The sequence below is a fragment of the Camelus dromedarius genome, chromosome 13 (assembly GCF_036321535.1).
Source record: "Camelus dromedarius isolate mCamDro1 chromosome 13, mCamDro1.pat, whole genome shotgun sequence".
NCBI lineage: Eukaryota > Metazoa > Chordata > Mammalia > Artiodactyla > Camelidae > Camelus > Camelus dromedarius.
The window spans coordinates 13,859,151-13,879,667 of NC_087448.1; the positions used below are offsets into that span (position 1 = coordinate 13,859,151).

Below are 20,517 nucleotides of genomic sequence, written 5' to 3' on the forward strand. Positions count from 1 at the left end.
TTTCTCCTCCCGACTCCCAGAGGCTGGTTTCATTCCCCAAATAAAACACCATCCATCACCAGTTACCAACATATATGACCAAATCTACTATACATACACACACACACACACACACACACACACACACATCTATACATATGTATAAACAGTATCTGTTTGCACTTAAAGCAAGATTTGAGTTGGAAGTAAAATAGACTTAACTAGGAATAAGAAAAAAATAATAGTGAGATCAAGGGTACATATTTTCAGGTTTTTACAAAGACTTTAGAAACTTTAACTATAATAGTTCCCCCTTACCCCTGGCTTCACTTTGCTGGGTTTCAGTTACCAGAGGTCCAAAAATATTAAATGGGAAATTCCAGAAATAAATAATCCATATGTCTTAAATTGCACGTCATTCTGAGTAGTGCAATGAAATCTTTCCCTGTCCAGCCTGGGATGTGAATCCTCCCTTTGCCCACCGTAACGACACCCACGGTCACTTAGTAGCCATCTGGCTGTCATAGTACGTCAGTGCTTGCACTCAAGCAACCCTTATTTTACTTAATAATGGCTTCAATGTACAAGAGTAGTGATACTGGCAATCTCTAATTCTCTTATCATGCCTAATTTATAAATTAAACCTTATCATAGGCATGTATGTATAGGAAAAAAGAACCAGTACACATAAGAGTTGGTGCTATCCACAGTTTCAGCATACACTGGGGGTCTTGGAACACAGCCCCCTTAGATGAGGGGGACCATTGTACTTCATAGTTCATTTAAAATAGTGACGTTATCATAAACGATACCATTTCCTTCATGAGCTACAATATGAAATGTATAACAAAATTTTGCATTAAAAATCTTCCTTTTTATGTTTCATACAATTCAATGCAACTCTGGCAACTTGCAACTCCATGCCACTGGGGTGTCAATGATTTCCTAAGAATAAGCAAAACAGGCCTTTTCTGTTGGCAGTTATCTGTCTCTCTTTGGTTCCCAGCCTACCCTCTGCAGATACAGGAGTCCTTGACGTTAGCAATGGAGGACACAAGAATTTCTAGACTCAAATGCCTACTATCTGGGTTGGAATTTGGGGTGCCAGTTCTGGATGGAAAATAGGTCCCCTGTCTTGTTCATTGTGTCTGAGATCCAGTCTTTGTAAGTGCTTCTCACCTGCCAAGCTTTAGAAGTAAGCCCTGACTCACTCTTTTTTAAAATTAAATTTTTTTAATTTTAAAAATTTTCATTGAAGTATAGTTGACTTACAATGATGTGTTAATTTCTGATGCACAGCATAGTGATTCTTTTATACGAATATATTTATGTACATATATTCTTTTCATATTCTTTTTCATTATATGCTGTTACAAAGTATTGAATATAGTTCCCTGTGCTATACAGGAGGAGCCAGACTCATTCTTAAACTGGAATCTTGCCTCTGTGTCCAGGTCTGGCTTTTCCCAAGAATCAGTTGTGTCTCTGTGTGGCTTTACAGATTCCTTATGTCTGAATCCCCAGCACTGGCACTCTCCTGTCTGGAGAAAATCTGGTGACTTTGCAGAGATGTGGATTGTTTGGTTGGACTGCTGTTGCTGACTACACTTTCTAAGTCCTGTTTCTCCCTACCCTCCCGCCATGTTTTACTTACAGTACCTAGTCCATCTTGGCATGGACGTGTCAAGTTTAAGGTTACTGTGCCTTCTTATGGTTAATTGAATCATACCCAAAAATGCCTAAGTGAGAATGCCAAAGCACAGACTCATGAAATAATAATCACCACTTAAAATATAATATAATTTTAATAAAATATAATAAAACTGAATCCATCTGCAACTACCTAGAGTCCAGGGAATGGAAAAAGATGGCAGAGTGGACTCAATGTCCCATTATTAGCACATAAACTCTCACTTCAGAAACAGAGTTCAAATACTTCGTTTCCAGGTATTTTGATTTGCTTTCCTTGGGGCAGAAACTACAGCTTAGCAAAGGTTTGGGGCTGAATTCAATCCTAGTTCTGTTCTCTTACAAGCTATGTGAACTCGGGCACATTACTTAAGTCTCTAAGTAAGAACTTACTCAACTATAAAATAGGAACAACAACAACAATAATAATAATATCTACTTTATTGGATTGTTGTGAAAGCTACATGGGGTAACGCACGTAAAACGCTTAAAATGGTGCTTGGCACAAAGTATTACTTAGTAAATGTTAGCTATAATTATTTAAGTGTATGGAGATGTTCATATTTACTGGGCAAGAAAATTAATTCTGTGCTCCAAAGAGAAGCAAGGGAATGCAGAAGCATCTCACTTATCAGAAAAGACCTCAAAAAAGACATGTGGCTGCTGTGGCAAAAAGCAAAAGCTGTGTTAGTGATTAGAGTCAGCGCGTTATGCATATTTCCTCATTTAACACTCTATAAAGTAGAATTTATTATCCTAGCTATTTGAGATGGAGAAACTAAAGTTCCATCAGGTTGTCGAGAGCTCCAGAGGTAGAAAGCGTTGGGGCCTGGGTTCGAATGGCTGGCAGCCAGAGTCCAGCCAAATCACAAGGACACCCAGCCTACGCCCTGCTCTGTAACCACTTTCTCTCCCTCTTCAGCCTCCTAAGGGCGGTAAATAAGCCCTTTCCTCATTTTATCGTGCATCACAGGGGAAAGGTTCTATCACGAATGGTGGTTTAGGTAGGAAAATAAACTTGGATTCAGCAAATTAACTTTCAGCATAGCTTTCAATGACTGAGGTCTCGGACTATTAAATTTGGAATTTCAGAAACACGCTCTAGCACAGAACAGCAGCTGCTGCTGGATCCCAATCCACAGAGCGACAGCAGCTGCAGCATCTGGACCGGCAGCTAGCAAAGCCACATCAGTAAATAAGGTAAAAGTCCCTCTGCAGTCCGACCCTCCAGAATCTCCTCCCCAAGCCCGCCATGGGCAGCTCAAAGGCACCTATGCAGGGAAGGCAAGTGGCATATTTTTTTCAATGTCTGTTCAGGCAGGAGGCTGTGACCTTTACTCTCTATTGGTGGGATGGTCGCTAACACTGCCAGCTGGAAGCAAATGGAGGTTTTAATTGAAACCCATACAACTATCTACAACTGGGGGCCGGGGGAGCGCAAAGCAGAGAATCTTCCTAAGTTACCTAATGAGCACCCAGCATGGATCAGCTTTCTACAAATGATGCTCCATTATCCTGGGCTTGTTTTGCAAACAAATACTCTAAAAGAAAACCTTTCAGTTCTTGTGCACTTGGCATTGTTTCCCAATACCAGCTCCATGAGCTAATATGAAATATAAACTGTAACTCAGGATCCTGTTTACTTTTGTTTCCTGGGGAAAATGGAAAAGAAAACAATATTGGGACTTAAGAACTGCAGTTTAAAAAAAAATACAATGGGTTACTCTATACGGTGTAATATGCATTTATTGATATAAATATGGATTGATCTCATTTAAAAGTATTTTTCATAAACACATTTGCCTTTATTCTTAATATTTTAAAAATATACTCTATTTACTCAAACCCTAGGATTCCAGTGGAAGAAATTAGTCTTCAAATTTAGTACCTCTATCACCTAATAAAAAGAAAGTCTTCTACGTTTAATTTGAAATGCTGAATGGTTTATTTCAGGTGCTATTTGGTATTTCTTTAGATGTCAAGAAATTCTGTGCAAAGGAAAAATGTTATTAGTCACCATTGCTCAAGTTAATTAGCCTTTCTAAAGGTTAGTGAAGCTTGCTTTCTTTCCATATATTACTTAACGTTAAAGAAAAATTGTAAGTCAGGTTAAGATATTTGACAACAATAACGTATTTCTTGATCGCTGTTCAAATACTAAGAAAAATGTTTTAAAAATAAACTAAAGGACAATGAGATCAGAGAATAAAGCCACATCTTGGATTTTATATTAGCAAGAAAAACAGCTCAACTTTCTGCCTTGCTATCAAGGTAGCTGGTATTAAGCTCCCATAAAATCATAGCGCTATGCTATTGAGTAAAATTCTTACATGGAAGGATAATATATTGTTGGTATTTTTTTTTAATCTAGTCTTCAGCTTTGCCTAAAACGGATGGCCCTTAGAACATATTTCATTTGGATAAGGAACGGAATTGAGAAGAACTGGATTCATCCCACAAAGGGCGCTTAACGAAGAACATTTAGTCAGAAGATTGCTGCACTCCCTAAATCACGTTCTGGCATTTTCTGTGTAGACTGTGTAATGAGGGAACAACATTACTCATTGGCAAGAAATCCATTTAGTGAGCAGGTGATGCCCGAGTGATGTTTATTCTAAGGAATCTTGGCCTCTTGAAGAACTCTGCACAAATAGACTTGGTTCAATATTAACCACAGTTAGCGACTCTGGGGATAAGGGATACCATTAGTCACCCAGTGATGTATCTTTCATTCACCCCTGGCAGCAAGCCAAGAGCACACCATGCTCTTGTGGACCACTCTATTCCTGATAACCTGAACCAGTGGAGATTTTAGCTGCCGTTCTGAATTACACATTGCAAATGAGGATTTAATGTCGCTAAAAAGCAACTCTGAAAAACCAACAGCAACTTAATAAACACTGTATAAATGTACAATAAGTAAATATGCATATCTTTACATAATGTAGATTTCTTCACAGAGCTCCAGAGGCTCTGGGATTTTCAATGATGGGAAGAAGTTGAGTGCACAGAGATGCTTGTATTCATCCATCCCCAATGATCTATAAACTAAGTCAACTGTATACTAAATTGTTACTGAGAAAATTCCAGTCATTCCATGAAGTGGGCAATTACCATTAGTTACGTGTCCACCACTGATGCTGATTGGAGTATTTGTGGCAGGGTCCTTGCCCTACACATTTGCATGGAACGTTGGGGGAAAGTTTAGCAAGCTATTTGAAACAGAAGTTTCTTATTTTACGACATTTAACAATGTGAAGTTTAACAATTTCAGATACAAATTTGCTTTTGAAATTGGGACCCTACAAAATCATGAGAAGTCTTCCGCAAGACGACTCATTTCACGGGCGGTGCTGTGGTGGATGTGGAAGGGCTTTATGAGAGGCAATGTTCATTTCATGATCAGATGAACCACTTAACAACTTTTATGATTATAGCAACAATACATACTCTCTGTAGAGCGAAACCTAAAAAGTAGGTTAGCATAAGAAAAGTCTATGCCTCAATGTACCATTCCCCACAAATCACTGCTGAAACTTTGGAGCATGTGCTTTGAGGTAGAAACAACATTTCAGCAGTCCTAATGTAAAGAATTCTCATAGATGCACCAGCCGTGAATCAAACTCGATCATAGATGCCTGGAAGTTTACTGTTTATTTACAAATATTATTATACAGACACTCACACTAAGGGATTCAAGGAATCAACTGAATTCATTTTGTTCTCTAATCCACATGCCTGCTGTCAGCCATTAATTAAACAGAACAAACCCCACAGTGTAAACTTGGTTAGTTGTTTTCAACAGGGATTTGAACTTCCATCTACATAACTTCAAAATCAATAGTCCACTCAATTATTTAAATGAAAATAAACAAGAATACCCATTGATTTTCAGAGAATGCACTGATTTTTCCACTTTTTAGACATACTCAGGGACCTTAATAACAGGTGCCAATCCTCTTTCATTCAAGCATCCTTTGTTCCACAGGCAGAACTATCCCTGTATCTCTCTTGATTCCCCATCTCCATGCCTTCCCTCACATTTCCACATCCCTCCTAACTGATGCCCAAATCCTTCCTAACTTCCCAGACAGTACTAACTCTGTCCTTTCACAAAGTTGTTTATGGTCCTCTCATCATGAAGTGATTTCATTCCCTCCTAATACTTTCTCTGTATTTTCACTCATGGCACCAGTCAGTGTTACTGATATGTTGGCTCTTGTCTAAGTGCTTCTGTGGGGCTGTCATCTCCTCAAGGACAAGAACATAAGCACAGTGATGACCAGGATGAAGAACAGGGGAGAACCATCGCATGTTAAATACTCACTTTTTGCCAGACTCTCCCTAGGCTCCTTGGGTAAATTTTCAAAACTACAATTATTACACTCATTTCGAAAAGAGAAAACATAGAACCCAAAGATTTTAAGAAACTTCCTAGGTCACTTTAATAAATGCCAAATCTTACATTTGAAATCTAGTCTGCTGACGCCAAGGTCTGTGCTGACTACCTGTTTTTTTTTTTTTTTTTTTAAAGACAGAGTATAACATAATGTCAAGAACAAAGCAGATCTTTCCCCAACCGTGGGGAATGAGCAAGGGAGTGAATCAGGCACCCAGAATCTACATGGAAAAAACAGATTCCTGATTTAGAAGCAACAAAGAGAAAAATAATCTCAAACACTGAGGAAAAAAGCACCCCTATTTCTGGGGAGTACATTTAGCAATTTAAAAATGCCTAATAGTAATATTAAGTACAGTTGGTTCCCCAGCGTCTTTGATCTCAGCACACAATCCAGGGTTCTGTGCACCAGAGAAGAGCTAAACCTTGAAAAGTGACAGGAGGCTGTGCCCAAGTCCAAATCCTCTCTCTGTGGGACTCGGAACACTCCCGGCCTGACGATGGCCGTAGAAGCCACTTCCGGTAGTAAAACGGATCCAGGCACTGAGGAGAGAGTGGCAACAAGCATGGCTGATCTAAAGACCAACTGGAAACAGTCAGAAGACCTCAGGTACTCTTCCAAGAGGACATTACACTTTTTCTTATTATTTTTCCTGAAATTCCTGTTTTCCTTAAATCGTTACTTCACGGGAGGATTCATTCTGAGCAAGTCCTTGACCTGTTCTTTAATATGAATCGTGATTTATTACATCACATAAATCTTCAGAACCATGTTGCCTTAATTCTGAAGGGCTTCTGCTTGCTCTCTCAGTGAGGACCACCAACTCGGTTATAGTAAAAGTGGTCTGAAGCTTTATTGGCCAAATGTTATGAAATGTAGGGAAATATCACCCCTAGAAAATAGGAAACCTCTCCACCTACAGGGACTGGGTTCAACTTTTCATTTCATATTTATAAACTTTTAAACATGGAGTTCCAACTTATTTTATTTTTCAGAAATTATTTGAGTAAGTTTTCATGAGAAATCATACATTAGTATTACTGCATTTTCACCTCAGTGTCCTCAGAGATCATTTTTCCCCCAAGTAGGTATAACTTTAAAGTAACTATAGCTTCCTTAATACTGTAAAGTTAAACTATCCAAATTTTCTATAATAAGCATATGATATTTAAGAATCAAAAAATGCTATTAAAAATAAGTTACATATTCGGCTTCAGAAAACGCCATCCAAGCCAAAAAGAAAGAAAGAAACTTAAATGTATTTTACAGACTGTGAAAAATAAATATTTGTTAGATCCTATAAACTAGAAAATAAAAGAGGAAAAAATAATTTTGTACTTCACAGATATAAAAAAATCAACTGAAGTATAATTTTGATCTGCAAAAGAGGAAATGAGTTGTGTAATTCACTGTCAAAATCAGAAGGAAAAAAAGAGAAACTTGCTGAATGCTGAAAAACCATTATATGGTCAATAAATGCTTGGATCCCACCTCACATAGTGGGGGCCATTTATAGGCAGACCTCAAACTGACTTAATATGACAGAGCAAAGACTTTAAAAACCTCTATCATCTTTCCGTGCCTCAGCATCACATCCTGATAACTAACCTCTCAATTCCACTTACCCAGTGATTCTTAAAGCGTGGTGATCCAGAGACCACTCGCTTCAGAAATGTGAGACGCTTAAGCAAAATGAAGATTCCTGAATCCTATTCAGACCACAGAAAATATCTCCAGTGTTTGAACCCAGAAATCTGTGTATTAACTGGTCCTTCCAGCGACTTCTGTGTATCTTAATCCCTCACCCACGTGTGTGTATATGTGTGTGCACGCATGCGTGTGCCAGAGCAGAAAACATCCTACTTTTTGAGGTAAGGGTTTCCACTCCCACTCTAAATAAAGTCCATCTTTATCCCAGGAATTTTAAATTAGTTCCATTAAATCCACTGGAATAAATGCTGCTGAAATCAAATATGACTTCCAGGTTTATGGACCCTAAGAGTTAATAGATAACTAGAATTCAAGGCTTCCTATTTTCTGCTGTCGTATTTATTATAGGAACTTAAGTAATTCATCTGACCGGTCTGTGCCCTTGGGTCCCCGCAGGTCGGTGCCGTAGTCAGACGACACTGCGGCATTATTAAATATGTTCCATATTAAGTCAAGTATAGGAAGATAAAAGAGAAATAGGAGCCCTAATCCCTATACTTAATGAGCTTAGACTTCAACGGGGAATATGCAATAGATCATACTTTTTTTTTTAAGGATACTATTAAAAGAACACTAAATAAGTGAGAATGATAAGGTGTCAGAGACATAAGCACTGAGGAGAAGGAGACAGGAGGGCAAGAGAATCAAAACCGGGAATGACCACACACTGTTCTTTTAAAGGAGAAAATATGCAAAGAAATGTTCAGAGATAAAAAAAAAAATAGGTGGAGAAGTATAATTTTTTCCAACGTAGGAAAGCCTGGGAGGCCCGATTTCCTGCTATCTTCCTTCAGAGTTTGCTTTTCATTCTCAAGTTGTTTGGATTCAATTAAACCACTAGGTAGGGAGGAAACAGTGTGAAGATCATGTCCTACTCTATAGAATCATCTGAAGAATAATATTTGTCCATTTAATGAATATAAAAAGGCTTTTGAAAGAATAATAAATGGAAAATTCTGCAAATGTAAAAAGTGACTTTTTTTTTTCTTCACCAATTCTCTGAGTGTTGTGAATCATGCAGGCTTATTAGCTGGTTACTAGCTCTACCTCCACATTCGGGCTCTGGATTCTCCTCCTGTCTAATAGAATATGTACAATCACATGGAATTAATTGTTTAGACAAGCGGTCTCTTCCTCTGGATTTGCTAAAATGCCAAACTCCAAGAGTACATGGTATTACCAATCAACCAAGACTCACTGGGGGACTACCTAAAGACACAGAAATGTTATTTATAATGTATTTATAACACACACTTTACATTTTCTTCTGAATCTTGCCAAAGTTTGTGTTTGAGTAATCTGCTCATCTTAGTGTCCATACATCTTCTAACCCAGAGTTTGACATTTTGAATCGCATTTAAGAGGATGATCTCAGAATTAAGCCTCATTTTAATAGGCTTCTTCCTGTGGATAAACTAGAGATGCTACTCCTAGCAGAAAGATAATAAAATGTTGGGTGGAAGAAGAAGCTAAGTGGCCTTGATCTGAGTTCAAATCTCTGTAGGTTGTGTTCATCTTTGCAATGTGAAAACGGTCTGTCCTGCGTAATTCACCATTGTTGAATATGCAAGACACGAGAGTGCCAATACCCATAGACGTTGTTCTGTATCTAGAATGAATCCACAATCTGGAAATCTTCAGTCCTGTATGTGCTCAAGTCAGTTCTCTCTTTTTAAAAAACTTTATTACAGACATTTTTAAATTACACAAAAGTGAGAATATTAAAATAAAGCTCATGGACACATCAACCAGCTCCAACCATCTATGCCCATCCTATTCCTTCTCTCTGCCCATCTCAGGGACTCCATCAGGACAAGGTATGTCATTTCAGATATAGATCCACTTGCATTATTTTCTTTTGCATATTAGAAAAAGTGTACAAATGCTTTTCTCATGTCTTTCCCATGTTATTTGGAAAAAGGAAATCTTCTGTTGTCTCGGTGAAGGAGGAAAGCCAGTTTTCATTCCAATTCCATCTCACTTAAGGAAGGTCACGAATCTCTTGATGCAAATTCCCAGTTAGACAGTGGAGACTAACCTGTTTCCCACTGCACATCACACCTAACAGGAGATGATGAGTTCTCCATTATCCTTACACACACCATGCAGTTGAGCCAGTCTACACTGAGCTACTGTGTTCTCAGGTCTGAAGACAAAAATGTTTCCACTGAGCTCTAATTTATACCACCATTAAATATTTTTCTTGATTTTCATTAAAATAAGAAAATCCATTTTCTCTATCCAGTGGCAGATCAATTTAACCAAAATAAAATTTCTCCTGTAATTTAGACATACTTCCTCAAAGGATTAGTGAACCACTGTCAGGGAACAGATACTTGTCGGCTCATTAACATTCATGACCAAGAACCCTTCTGGTAGGCTGGCTTCAGCCTCTGATAGAGCAATACTTAAAAGAAATTGGCTTGTCTGTGAAACAGCTGCTCAGCAAAGCCACCAAGCAAGGGAATCGGTGATAAGAAGATGATAATGTTACAGCTACACTGGGAGCATCATGTTTTCAATTGCTCAGAGGTATGTGGTAGGGGTGTAAGAGTTAGAAAATGATTGGTGGTCTGTCACGGAGGACATGAAACTGCTGATCAGCAGTGTGTTTCCTTAGTTTTGAAAGATACATACAGAAGGAAGGAAGGAAGGAAGGAAGGAAGGAAGGAAGGAAGGAAGGAAGGAAGGAAGGAAGGAAGGAAGGGAGGAAAGGAAAGGAAAGGGAAGGGAAGGGAAGGGAAGGGAAGGGAAGGGAAGGGAAGGGAAGGGAAGGGAAGGGAAGGGAGAAAGGGAGAAAGGAAGAAAGGAAGGAAAAAGAAGAAAGAAGAAAGAGAGAAAGATAGAACTGGGCTCTTCATATACTATATTTAAAGGACCCCCTACCACGGATCATCTATTCCAACCCTGGGCACATGCAAGCCATTTGCGATGTACAAATCTATTCACTAGTTCTGCCAAAACCCAATCCCTGTTTAGCTGATTCTTGGTTTTGGACAGTCTGCCTTTTAGAAGAATTGGCAGATTACTTTCCAACGCCAGTGAGACCATTTCTCCAATTTCTAAAACCCCGTTCAGCACATTCAGATTTCCAGAGGAGTGTCTTCCCAATGAAATACGTATCATTGAGGTGGTGGCCCAGACATCTTAAAGGAGTCATTCAGCTAATCACTTTCTAGGGTAGTTACCATGATAATCCTTAGGAATTACTGTTAACTTGTTGTTCTGTACAATGATCAAGGGGGCTGGTGGCATAAGAAATGGAAATATCACATCTGTTTCTTCTTAAATAACATCATGGAAGTGGTGTGTGTGTGCTCTGCGTGTATTTGTCAGTGCGTTAGGATATGGGGAACAGTGTACAACAGGTGTGTCTGCCTGACCGTGCTTTATTGAGCACATACCTATTGCTCTTGAATTCCTAGAAAATCTACCCCCTCCAAAAAATAACATAAGCCAATGTGGAAGGTAAAATATTATTTAAGGAATAGCAAGAGGCAGTCGAGGACTATTTAGATTAGGATATAGAAAGAGTTAACTCCTCCTCCACCTCCATCTCCACAGGAGTCCTCTACTCCCTGTCCCATCAATGTTGAGAATGACCATGACATTTCCTTTGGCCACTGGAACCTGGGAAGACAGCATGACAACTCTAATTCAGGCCATACGCGGCATCGTGCTTCTACTAATGTACTTTAGTGTCCAAACTCCACCCACCATGAGAAGAAGATAGAGTGCTGCTTCCAAAAACATCCAGAGCCACCAGGGCTAGTTGAGCACAAGGCAGACCAGCCCAACTCTAACCAACCCAAAGATGCATATAAGGAAAAGCAAATGCTTCCTGTTTATGCCCTGAAACTTTGTGGTGGGTTGTTACAAAACAACAACAGACTGATGCAGGGCTGAAAAAGTTTCTATAGATTGTCTACATCATACAAACCTGCTAACTGTCAATGAGGTAACATTGTTGAGGAAAAACCAATAGCAAATCCGTTTACAAGTCCCAAGGACTTTGTGGACGTGCATACAAAATCTCTTGCCTCTGCCTCCTCCTGATACGTCTTAACTATCACTATCTTAAGTCATTCTTTAAGGGTCCCATGTGTCTCATCTTCCAAAAGTCTTCTCTGGTGCCTCTCAGTGAAATATTTGACTCTCTCCTTTCTGTTTCAACTGGACTTCCACTTGATGGCATAGTCAATTCTGCCTTCCTTAGTGCTAGTTTTATATTTATGTCTCTCCAACAAGGTAAACTTTGTGACAGTTTTATTGGTTATTTTTATTAGTTATTATTTACTTACTATTATTATTCAGTTATTATTATTTATCTTTGTATTTGTATCTACAACACAGAGTTGAGCACCATCTACATAGTACGTTTTGAATAAACATTTCCAAATTGAAATCACACACACAAATACACACACATATCACCCTTGTGACAGGAAATATAGAAGATTCTGCTACCATAAGGAAAACTACTAAGGGATTTTTGCCTTTCAAATAAGAAAATTAGACCATATTTTAAAGCTATCATTACATTATTGTCACCTCTATAGTATAAGATGAGAAATGATATTTAAAAAGGAAACACAAGCAGATTTGCAGTGTAAAAATATTATGCCACCGTGTATGAATTATTTCCACATTCAATAAAGATAAGAATTCTGAGGGTGTTACTACGGAATCAGTTCTTCAGAAGGATGGGAAATTATGGCTTAACTTTTTTTTATTTTGTGTTTAAAAAAGTACTTGCTACCAAAATCTCCAAACAAATGTACACATTAAAATACATAAATAAAAACCAGGAAGGAAAGTAAAATAATAAGACCAAGAACACACTAAACAAAAAAACCTCATTTTCAGCTTCAGATGTGGATAAATTCCAGCTCAAATCAATCTGAAGGAAAAAAATCTGCCCAAATATAATATCTGTTCAACTCAATTTGCCTGTCTCTGAATAATCTGTATTCCAGATACAATTCTGGAGAACAAGGTGCTGGTGCCCACATCAAGAGAGAAGCTACTAGGACTTTGTGAAATAAGGAAAATAAACATTGTGCCTTCATTGAGTCAATAACATTTTTTGCACAAAACACTCGTTCCCCTTTAATTTAGAGACAACTTCCAGCTGAATGCTGCTCCTGCCTTTTCAAACACTATGGCTAGAATCTTCACCCACCGCTATCACTTTCTTTCCTTGTTAAAAGAATATTGATAATTTTTAGCCAGCATCCACTCAAAACAAATAAAAGCTTAGTTAGAATTTCAACCAAATATCGACTTGCTATCACATTACTATTTAAAAGTCTGATGTAAGGCAAGAGTATTCGGTTACAGTCTTGGTTTCATCATTCTTGGTGGAAACTTGGCAAGTCATTTACCCTCTCCGGGCTCCAGGTTCCTTGAGGGATGGACAGATTCTGGACTAGATTTAGGTGGGTAATTTTCCTTTTTTTTTTTTTTAAGGATTAAAAAAAAACACAACTCCTTCCACTTTTCTCTATAAGGCATTTCCTCCCTCCTCCCCCACAATAACTGGGATAGAACAGGCAGCAGGAGACAGAGGAAAAGATGATGCTGAGGGCGAAATCTCATCACATTTGGGGACTGGAAAGCACTAGAGAGATGCTCTTAGTTCTACCTAAGAGCAGGGATGCAGAAGCACTCAGCCTGGGACGGGATGCTGCTTTGCCACGGAGCATCTGTGTGGCTTTGCACTGCCATCCTCTCCTGGTAAGTAAGTTCATGTCTGTAATGGATGAGGAGCATGGCCCGATGGTCCCTGTTATTCCCATTACTATTATCAGCATATGGGGTTGTTCTCCATTTTCCTAGGATCCTAACAAATTAGCCACTCACAAGAATGTCAGCCATGGGATTTAGACACAAATACCAATCTGACAGATCGGATGGTTACTAAACACAAAAATATGCTAGGAAAACGAGTGGATACACAAAGATGTCACTCTTTTTCTGTATCTGAGTATGATTCGTGTATTTGTTTTGCGTACTTCTGGCTGTCTGGAGTATCTGGCAGAGGTAAGAAAGGCAGGAAGTAGGTGAGTAATGTTGTGATCACTCATCCAGGTGTACCTGGCTGGGTCTTCATCCATAATTTAACCCTGGGTTGTGTTAGAAAATCTGGACGTGGCTACAGAGCAATTTGAGAGCATCCCATGTCTTCTGAGGGAAACTTTGCAGTGGCCAGATTCTGACCAGCAGGGTAAGGGGTTTGCAGGGATGTGTGATACCAGCCAGAGGTGGAGATTTGGTCAGAAAAGGGAGAACAAACAAACAGATAAAAACCTTATAAGACACTTGGGAAAGTGCCAGTGCCAAGAATATAAACCTTCATTTTATATGCATTCATCATATTTCAACTCTATGTTTGAAAAGAGAAAAACAGCTACTCAGTTATAAGAAAATTCTCTGCCAAAAAGCAAACATGTCTGCAATTGATATTATGTAATTTTTCATTTTTCATTGATTACTTTTCAGCTTTTTCTATTTATTGCCTCCCAGACAAACATTTTCAGCTAACAGGATACGGAGTAAAGCTGGGCCATTGAGGAAAGTTGGGGAAAATTCATATTAATTCAAGTTTAGCTTCTGACCACGCAATGAAGACCTATCACTTTACACAGTATCCTCTGAATATTGCCAAAGACATTAACAGAAAATGGGAAAGACACGACAATAAATATAATGCTATGTTCTGTTAAATGTTTTGGAGTTTCCAATTTTAAAGCAGATTCTTTTTTTTTTTTTCTTTTCTGAAGATTCTTTTCTTTTTTCTTTTCTAATGCAGAGGCTCTTTTTTTAACTTTTTGTTTTTTGGGAGGGAGGTAATTAGGTTTGTTTATTTATTTATTATTTTTAGTGGAGCTACTGGGGACTGAACCCAGGACCTCGTGCATGCTAAGCACGGGCTGTACCACTGAGCTATATTACCCCCTCTCCCCTGGAATTTCAAGTTTGAAAAGTCACCTCTGCCACAACATGAAAAGCTAAATGAAATCAAAACATTTCTAGGCTAAAAAGGGAGGCAATGACTGTAGGGTAATAATTAACAGTGATTGAATCTAGCCTCTCTGAACAGAATTTGGACTGAATCACACATATTCCATGCAATTTAAATTGTTGCTATACTTACTGAAAATAGGAAGGAAAGTGGTCACCTTCCCATACAATACAGTCGTCACTCATATAATAAAGAACACAGACATGTAAAATCCAGATGAGAAGAGAGCTCCAAGAAAGTGGGACCAGAGGCAGAAATGCAAAATGAACACCTTGGGCCAAGAGCCCCCAGCAATAACGGAAAATGACTCACAGAATAGGAAGCTACTAAAAATAAGCCTAAAGGCTGTCACAACACCATCGGTCTCCTCTGGGAAAACAAAACTCAGAGGGTGACATCCCACGGCTGATCCTAGGTGGGTCTCCTGTGCACACCAGCTGACAGTCATCTATAAATGCCACGAGGAAGTGTTTGCAAAAAAAGGCAAGGGAGCAAATGGAAAACTGCCCCACATGAATGCACCAGTGTTCCCCAAAGGTGACTTAGCAGGGTGACTCTTGCGGGATAAGAAGATAAATCATAAAATCATGACTCACCTTGGGGAAATTGCCTAAAGAAGGAGCAGAAATTATCCTGGTGACTTTGTAATTTATAGATTTTTACTCTTTTTTAAAAGATAACTCTTCAGAAGGTGAGCTCACCGGGATCATATTTAGGTTTAAAAACAAAAACGTCTAGCAGAAAGCTTCCTTGAAAAAAGTCTTAACTTCTCTTCCAACCCAGCCTGATGCAACTACAATGAAATGAACTGTTATCACAGTTATTAAAAAATCACCACCTATGTCAGGTCGAATCTTAGCAAAATCAATGCCCTGTCAAACCGATCGACATAATGCCCCTAAGTACTTCAGAACGATTTAAAACACACCTGCACAGAGAGACAGAGAGAGAAAAGAGAGAGGGGTTTCTTTAATAAGAGAAATGAGATCTGGGATTAAGAATTATGAACCCAAAGATAGTGAAAGTCATTGAGGAGAGAATACAAGATGTATCAGGCTCTGTCTTGTGGAAGAGCTTAACTCATTTAAAAAAAAAGCAACTCCTCACAAATCTACCTTATGTCTAATATTTTTATTTAAAGGACTATGTGTTATGTACCATGAATAACTGCCCTGGAATGATTTCAACTTAGTTTTGGAGCACAGCGTCGTAAAAAGCACTAAGAGTGGTTTTCTGAAGACATCGGGGGAAGTCAGCAGCGGCAAATCACCCTCATGTGTTTTCTGTAACAAAGGCTAAGATGTCTCAAGTCGCCTCAGTCGAAAGTGATACATTATAGTTCCTCAAACACAGAGCCCCTTCAGGGGCCTCTGAGTGTCGCTGGGTTTGTAATCTGTCAATCAAGGGCAACTCCTGAGTCCTTGCTAGCTGCATTCAAGGGAACCACATTCACAGCATCACTTCTAAATAATGATTTTCATATGCGTCCACATAGAGGGTTGAACACAGAGCGGGAGGGAGGGGAAGAATGTGAAGAAGGTGAAAAATACTTGCTGAAAATATGAGTCCCTTTTACTTATATGGAAAATGTCGCTGGATCTGAGTACTGAAAACGCCCCCAGGTGGACCTGCAGTTTTAGAATTAACTGCATTGTTAATTTAAAGTAGCAACGAGGCAGAATATTTTACCTACCTCAGAGAGTTAAAAGAAAAAAGAAAAAGACAAACTTGCAAGGTTCTTCTAAACAGGCTTTGATGTGCACTGACTGGAGAGGGTGGAGGAGGCGAATGGCAGCTCTGTTGCCCTCGGGCAACACCATACGACCAAAGTCCCACAAAGAAGGGTCACCACAGTATGGGATTTCCAACAAGTCACAGTAAGGCGCCTTCATTTCATAGAGCGCTAACAGCTACTCACCACCTAAGAATATTAACAGCATCATTATCATTGTTCATTCAGTTGATAAAAGTCAGATTGCTTTTGAATATCTTTCTGAGGCTCCGATGGGAAAATCCAATGCTGAAATCCTATTAATAATTACTTTCGCTCATTCTGCTTTCTAGTGCAAAATGTTTATTTAACAGAGAGAATACAGAAATGAAGTCATTGCTTATAATCAGGAAATCAATGAAGGCTCTGAGCCTTATGCCAGACGTACTGTAACTACAATATAAAATGTGGCTACGTTCTAGGAAGGGCAAACTCTAAAGTAAAGGATTCCGCGTCTTCCAGCACTTAAAACAAGCCTGTCCTCTTAAAAGTGATGTTACATTTCAAATAATTTTAAATGACATTGAATGAGTTCAAAGAAAATCCCTGGATGGAAACCAAAGACCAGCTACGGTGCGACAACACCTGAATGAGAACCACTCTGATAATGAAAATATAAGCAAGTCATTCAGACTGAATCTCACAGGCAAACCACAAATGCAAAACAGCTCTTTGTTAACTCAGGTTTTTCCGAGATATAAAAATTGTCAAGACCGCTCATGCCTTTCCCAAAAATAGACACAGTTATAAATGTTTAAGAAGGGAAGCAAAGCTCTGGCTTAAAAAAAAAAATTTTTTTCATCTAAAAGCAGGATTCTCATCAAAAAGCACGGCCAGAACAAAGAAATAGAAACTGTGTCACCTACCGTCAAATTTCTTGTGCCTGGACACGAAAGTGGTGCGTACGAAGTGACTCGTCTCTTCCACCAGGTTTTCAAACTCCAGTTTGCTTTGCTGGCTTAACTTGTCTTCCATTTCCGTGGTGCAACACGTGTACTCTTGAGGACAGATTCGTAAGTGTTCCCCTGCAAGGAGGAGGCACAGGTCAGCCCAGGAGGGTGAGGACCTGGGGGAATTTACTTCTCGGACATGACCCTCAAATCCTGGGGTCCTTGTTTTACCCCCCTCTCCAGCCCCCCCCCATGAACTTTTATCCAGGCCCCTGGGTACCCAACATTCCAAACCCTCCAGACTGAAGTTGAACCTGACCCTGTGGTCTGAATGTTTGCATCCCCCACCAGATTCACATGTCAAATCCCACCCCCCGACATGATGGTATGAGGAGATGGGCCTCTGGGAGGTGACAATGTTAGGGGTGGGGTCAGTGCCCTTAGAAAGGAGACCCCAGACCCCAGAGAGCTAGCTTGTCCTTTCGGCCACATGAGGACACAGCCAAAAGATGGGGTTTGTGATCCAGGGAACAGACCCTCACCAGACACTGAATCTGCCAGCAAGACGATCTTAAACTTTCCAACCTCCAGAACTGTAAGAAGTAAATGTTTGTTGTTTTTAAGTCGCCCAGTTTAGGGCATTTCTGTTGTACCAGCCCAAAGGGCCTAAGAGACCGGGCACTTAGTTCCAGCTCCTGTCATGTAAGTGAAGGTACGCTGAAGACCTCAGAAGACCACGAGGGTTTTCTTGCTTTTATTTGAAAGGTACCAAGTAATACCAATTGACAAAAATGCAATACAGTTCTAAGTGTGCTCATCTTTGGAAACCTTAAGTAAGGCAAAAGACATTCAGCCGCATCACCACAGTCTGCTAGACAGTGGGGGCAAGAAATGATGGCAATCATTCATCGTGTTCTGTTTCTGCCTGTCCGTCCGTCAGAACACATCAGTTTTCCTCCGGGTGATAGTGAGGGAGCTTTTTACGGCAGGTCTCCTGTGCCACAAGTTCCCTCAGTTGACATTTCTCGTCAGTGAGGAAATGTTCCCCTGCAATGAGGAAGGCACTGATGGGTTTAATTAATGCTTATGTTGTATGGAAATATAAAGTAAAAGGTAATGAAAGTCTTGGGTTTAATTCAACAGACTTCTCTCTGGGTATACTGGGACACTCCTTTTGACAACATTGCTTTCTTCAGTGCTATTCACAAGTGGAAGCCAAACCTTTGCTTCATGAAATTAAAATGGTCTGTTATTGCAGAAAATGTGAATATTCAATTGATTCAGCTCCGTTAGTGTCAAAAATGCTTAACAGAGCCTGCAGAGGGAAGAAGGGAAACCCACCCAATATCTTGCTGAATAAAACCAACAAATTGCCCCTGTGATTAAAATCACGGTAGGGCGTTGACAACCAAATGAACGAACTTCTTGATGGGGTGATTCAAATTCATGTATAATGTTGAACAGTACCCATATAAAATTTTGTCCTGTGCCCCCGTGTGAAGTATAGGGTGTCTGTCTCATGATTCCTCATGTAGTTGGATGCTTTAGTGCCTAAACACCCCCAGAATAAAAAGGGATCACAAGTCTATTGAAGTTAGAACATACATAATTCCTGGAAGGGAAAGAGACCATAACATATCTTATGTATATTTAAAAAAAGGAAAGGAAATGCATTGTACTTGAGAATGATAAACACCATTCCCAATATACAAATATACAAATATGAATAAACACATTCAAGATAACAGGTCCCTCCCAGGAGGAATCTGGATTTGAGAGAAATATTCAAATACTTTTATCTATCATCTTTTATTTCCTAAGTTGCTTGATGTTTACACAGTGTTTATTATATTATGATTATTACTTCTCTGTACATTTAAAATATTTTGTGTTAAAAACTTGGAAATATGTCATTAAAAAGTAGTGGCCACCAGAGTTGTACCAGAAAGGAAGGTAGAGGGTAGATGTTAAGAAAGAAAAACAAGCTGCTGTTGACAGAAGCCAGCCCAGCACTCACAGCCAGGTCACCAGGTTACATACACCTAAACAATCTCATAGGACGCCCACCTCAGACAAGATTATTCTGAGACCGTGATGAAATGAGACAAAGCAAGCCCACTTCAAAATTCTGCCTAAGCACAGACAGAAATAAGGTCATCATGCCATCAGAGTCATTAAGATACCTTAATACTGAATCACCTCTGCTTTCTGACAGCATCCAATCTAAGGTGAAGCCCTGCTTCTTTGACCTCTTCCCCAAAGCACCCAACCAAAGTCCAAATCCTATAATAGATTCTGTGGAAGTCCCTCTTACAGAGAAACTCCATGGTTCTCCATGGTGTATTCTCATTGGCTGCATCGAGTGATAACTCAACTTCTTCAACTAGAGATGCGCTCTTGATCAGTTTGGACTGGAAAGTATCGACCATATCAAAATGGGGCAGGATAGAACAATGTGAATTTTGAAAATCTTCCCCACATGATTCTGACACTCACATCCCCTTGAGAAGCACAGTTCCAACGCTGAAGACACTGGCAAGGAATAAGCATGGCTTTCTCAAAAGCAAATGGCCCACAAATCATTCATTTTCTTTTTATAAAATGTCAAGTCTAACTGACAAGGACAACGCTCTATTTCCAGACTGAATGGATATTAAATGTTCACAAGTCTGCAGAATGTTCCTTTCTCTGACCAGTAGTAAACCATTTTTTTTAAATCCCCCTCCTCTGTTTTCTATTTCTCCCTCCTCCATTTCCTACTATATTATGCACAAATGAAATGCCCATTTCTCAAGATTTAGTACATCAGGACTGCATTCTACTTCTGAATCATTACAATTTGAGTTTACAACAAAATGCATGGGACTTTTGGTGAAAAACTAACCAAAAGAAAATAAACATTTTATGACCTGAGGGAAATAGTTGTATTTCAGATCTTTTGGGAGGAAACCCCGTGGATCTACATTCATGAAATGAGATTGGATTGGAGGTCTTAAAATCTCTAACTATTCCAAGAAAATCAGTATTTTATGTCAGGTAATAAATAAAAACAGA

General features: G+C 39.3%; 1 protein-coding gene across 2 annotated transcripts in view; it reads right to left on the reverse strand.

Moving 5' to 3' along the window:
• GPC6 (glypican 6) overlaps positions 1-20,517 on the reverse strand; it is a 998,128-nt gene that overhangs the window by 728,061 nt on the left and 249,550 nt on the right. For both annotated transcript variants that reach the window (XM_010980224.3, XM_064493031.1), the window contains exon 2: positions 17,440-17,598. In XM_010980224.3, the coding sequence (XP_010978526.2) occupies positions 17,440-17,598 (159 nt within the window). The remainder of the gene's footprint in view (positions 1-17,439; positions 17,599-20,517) is intronic.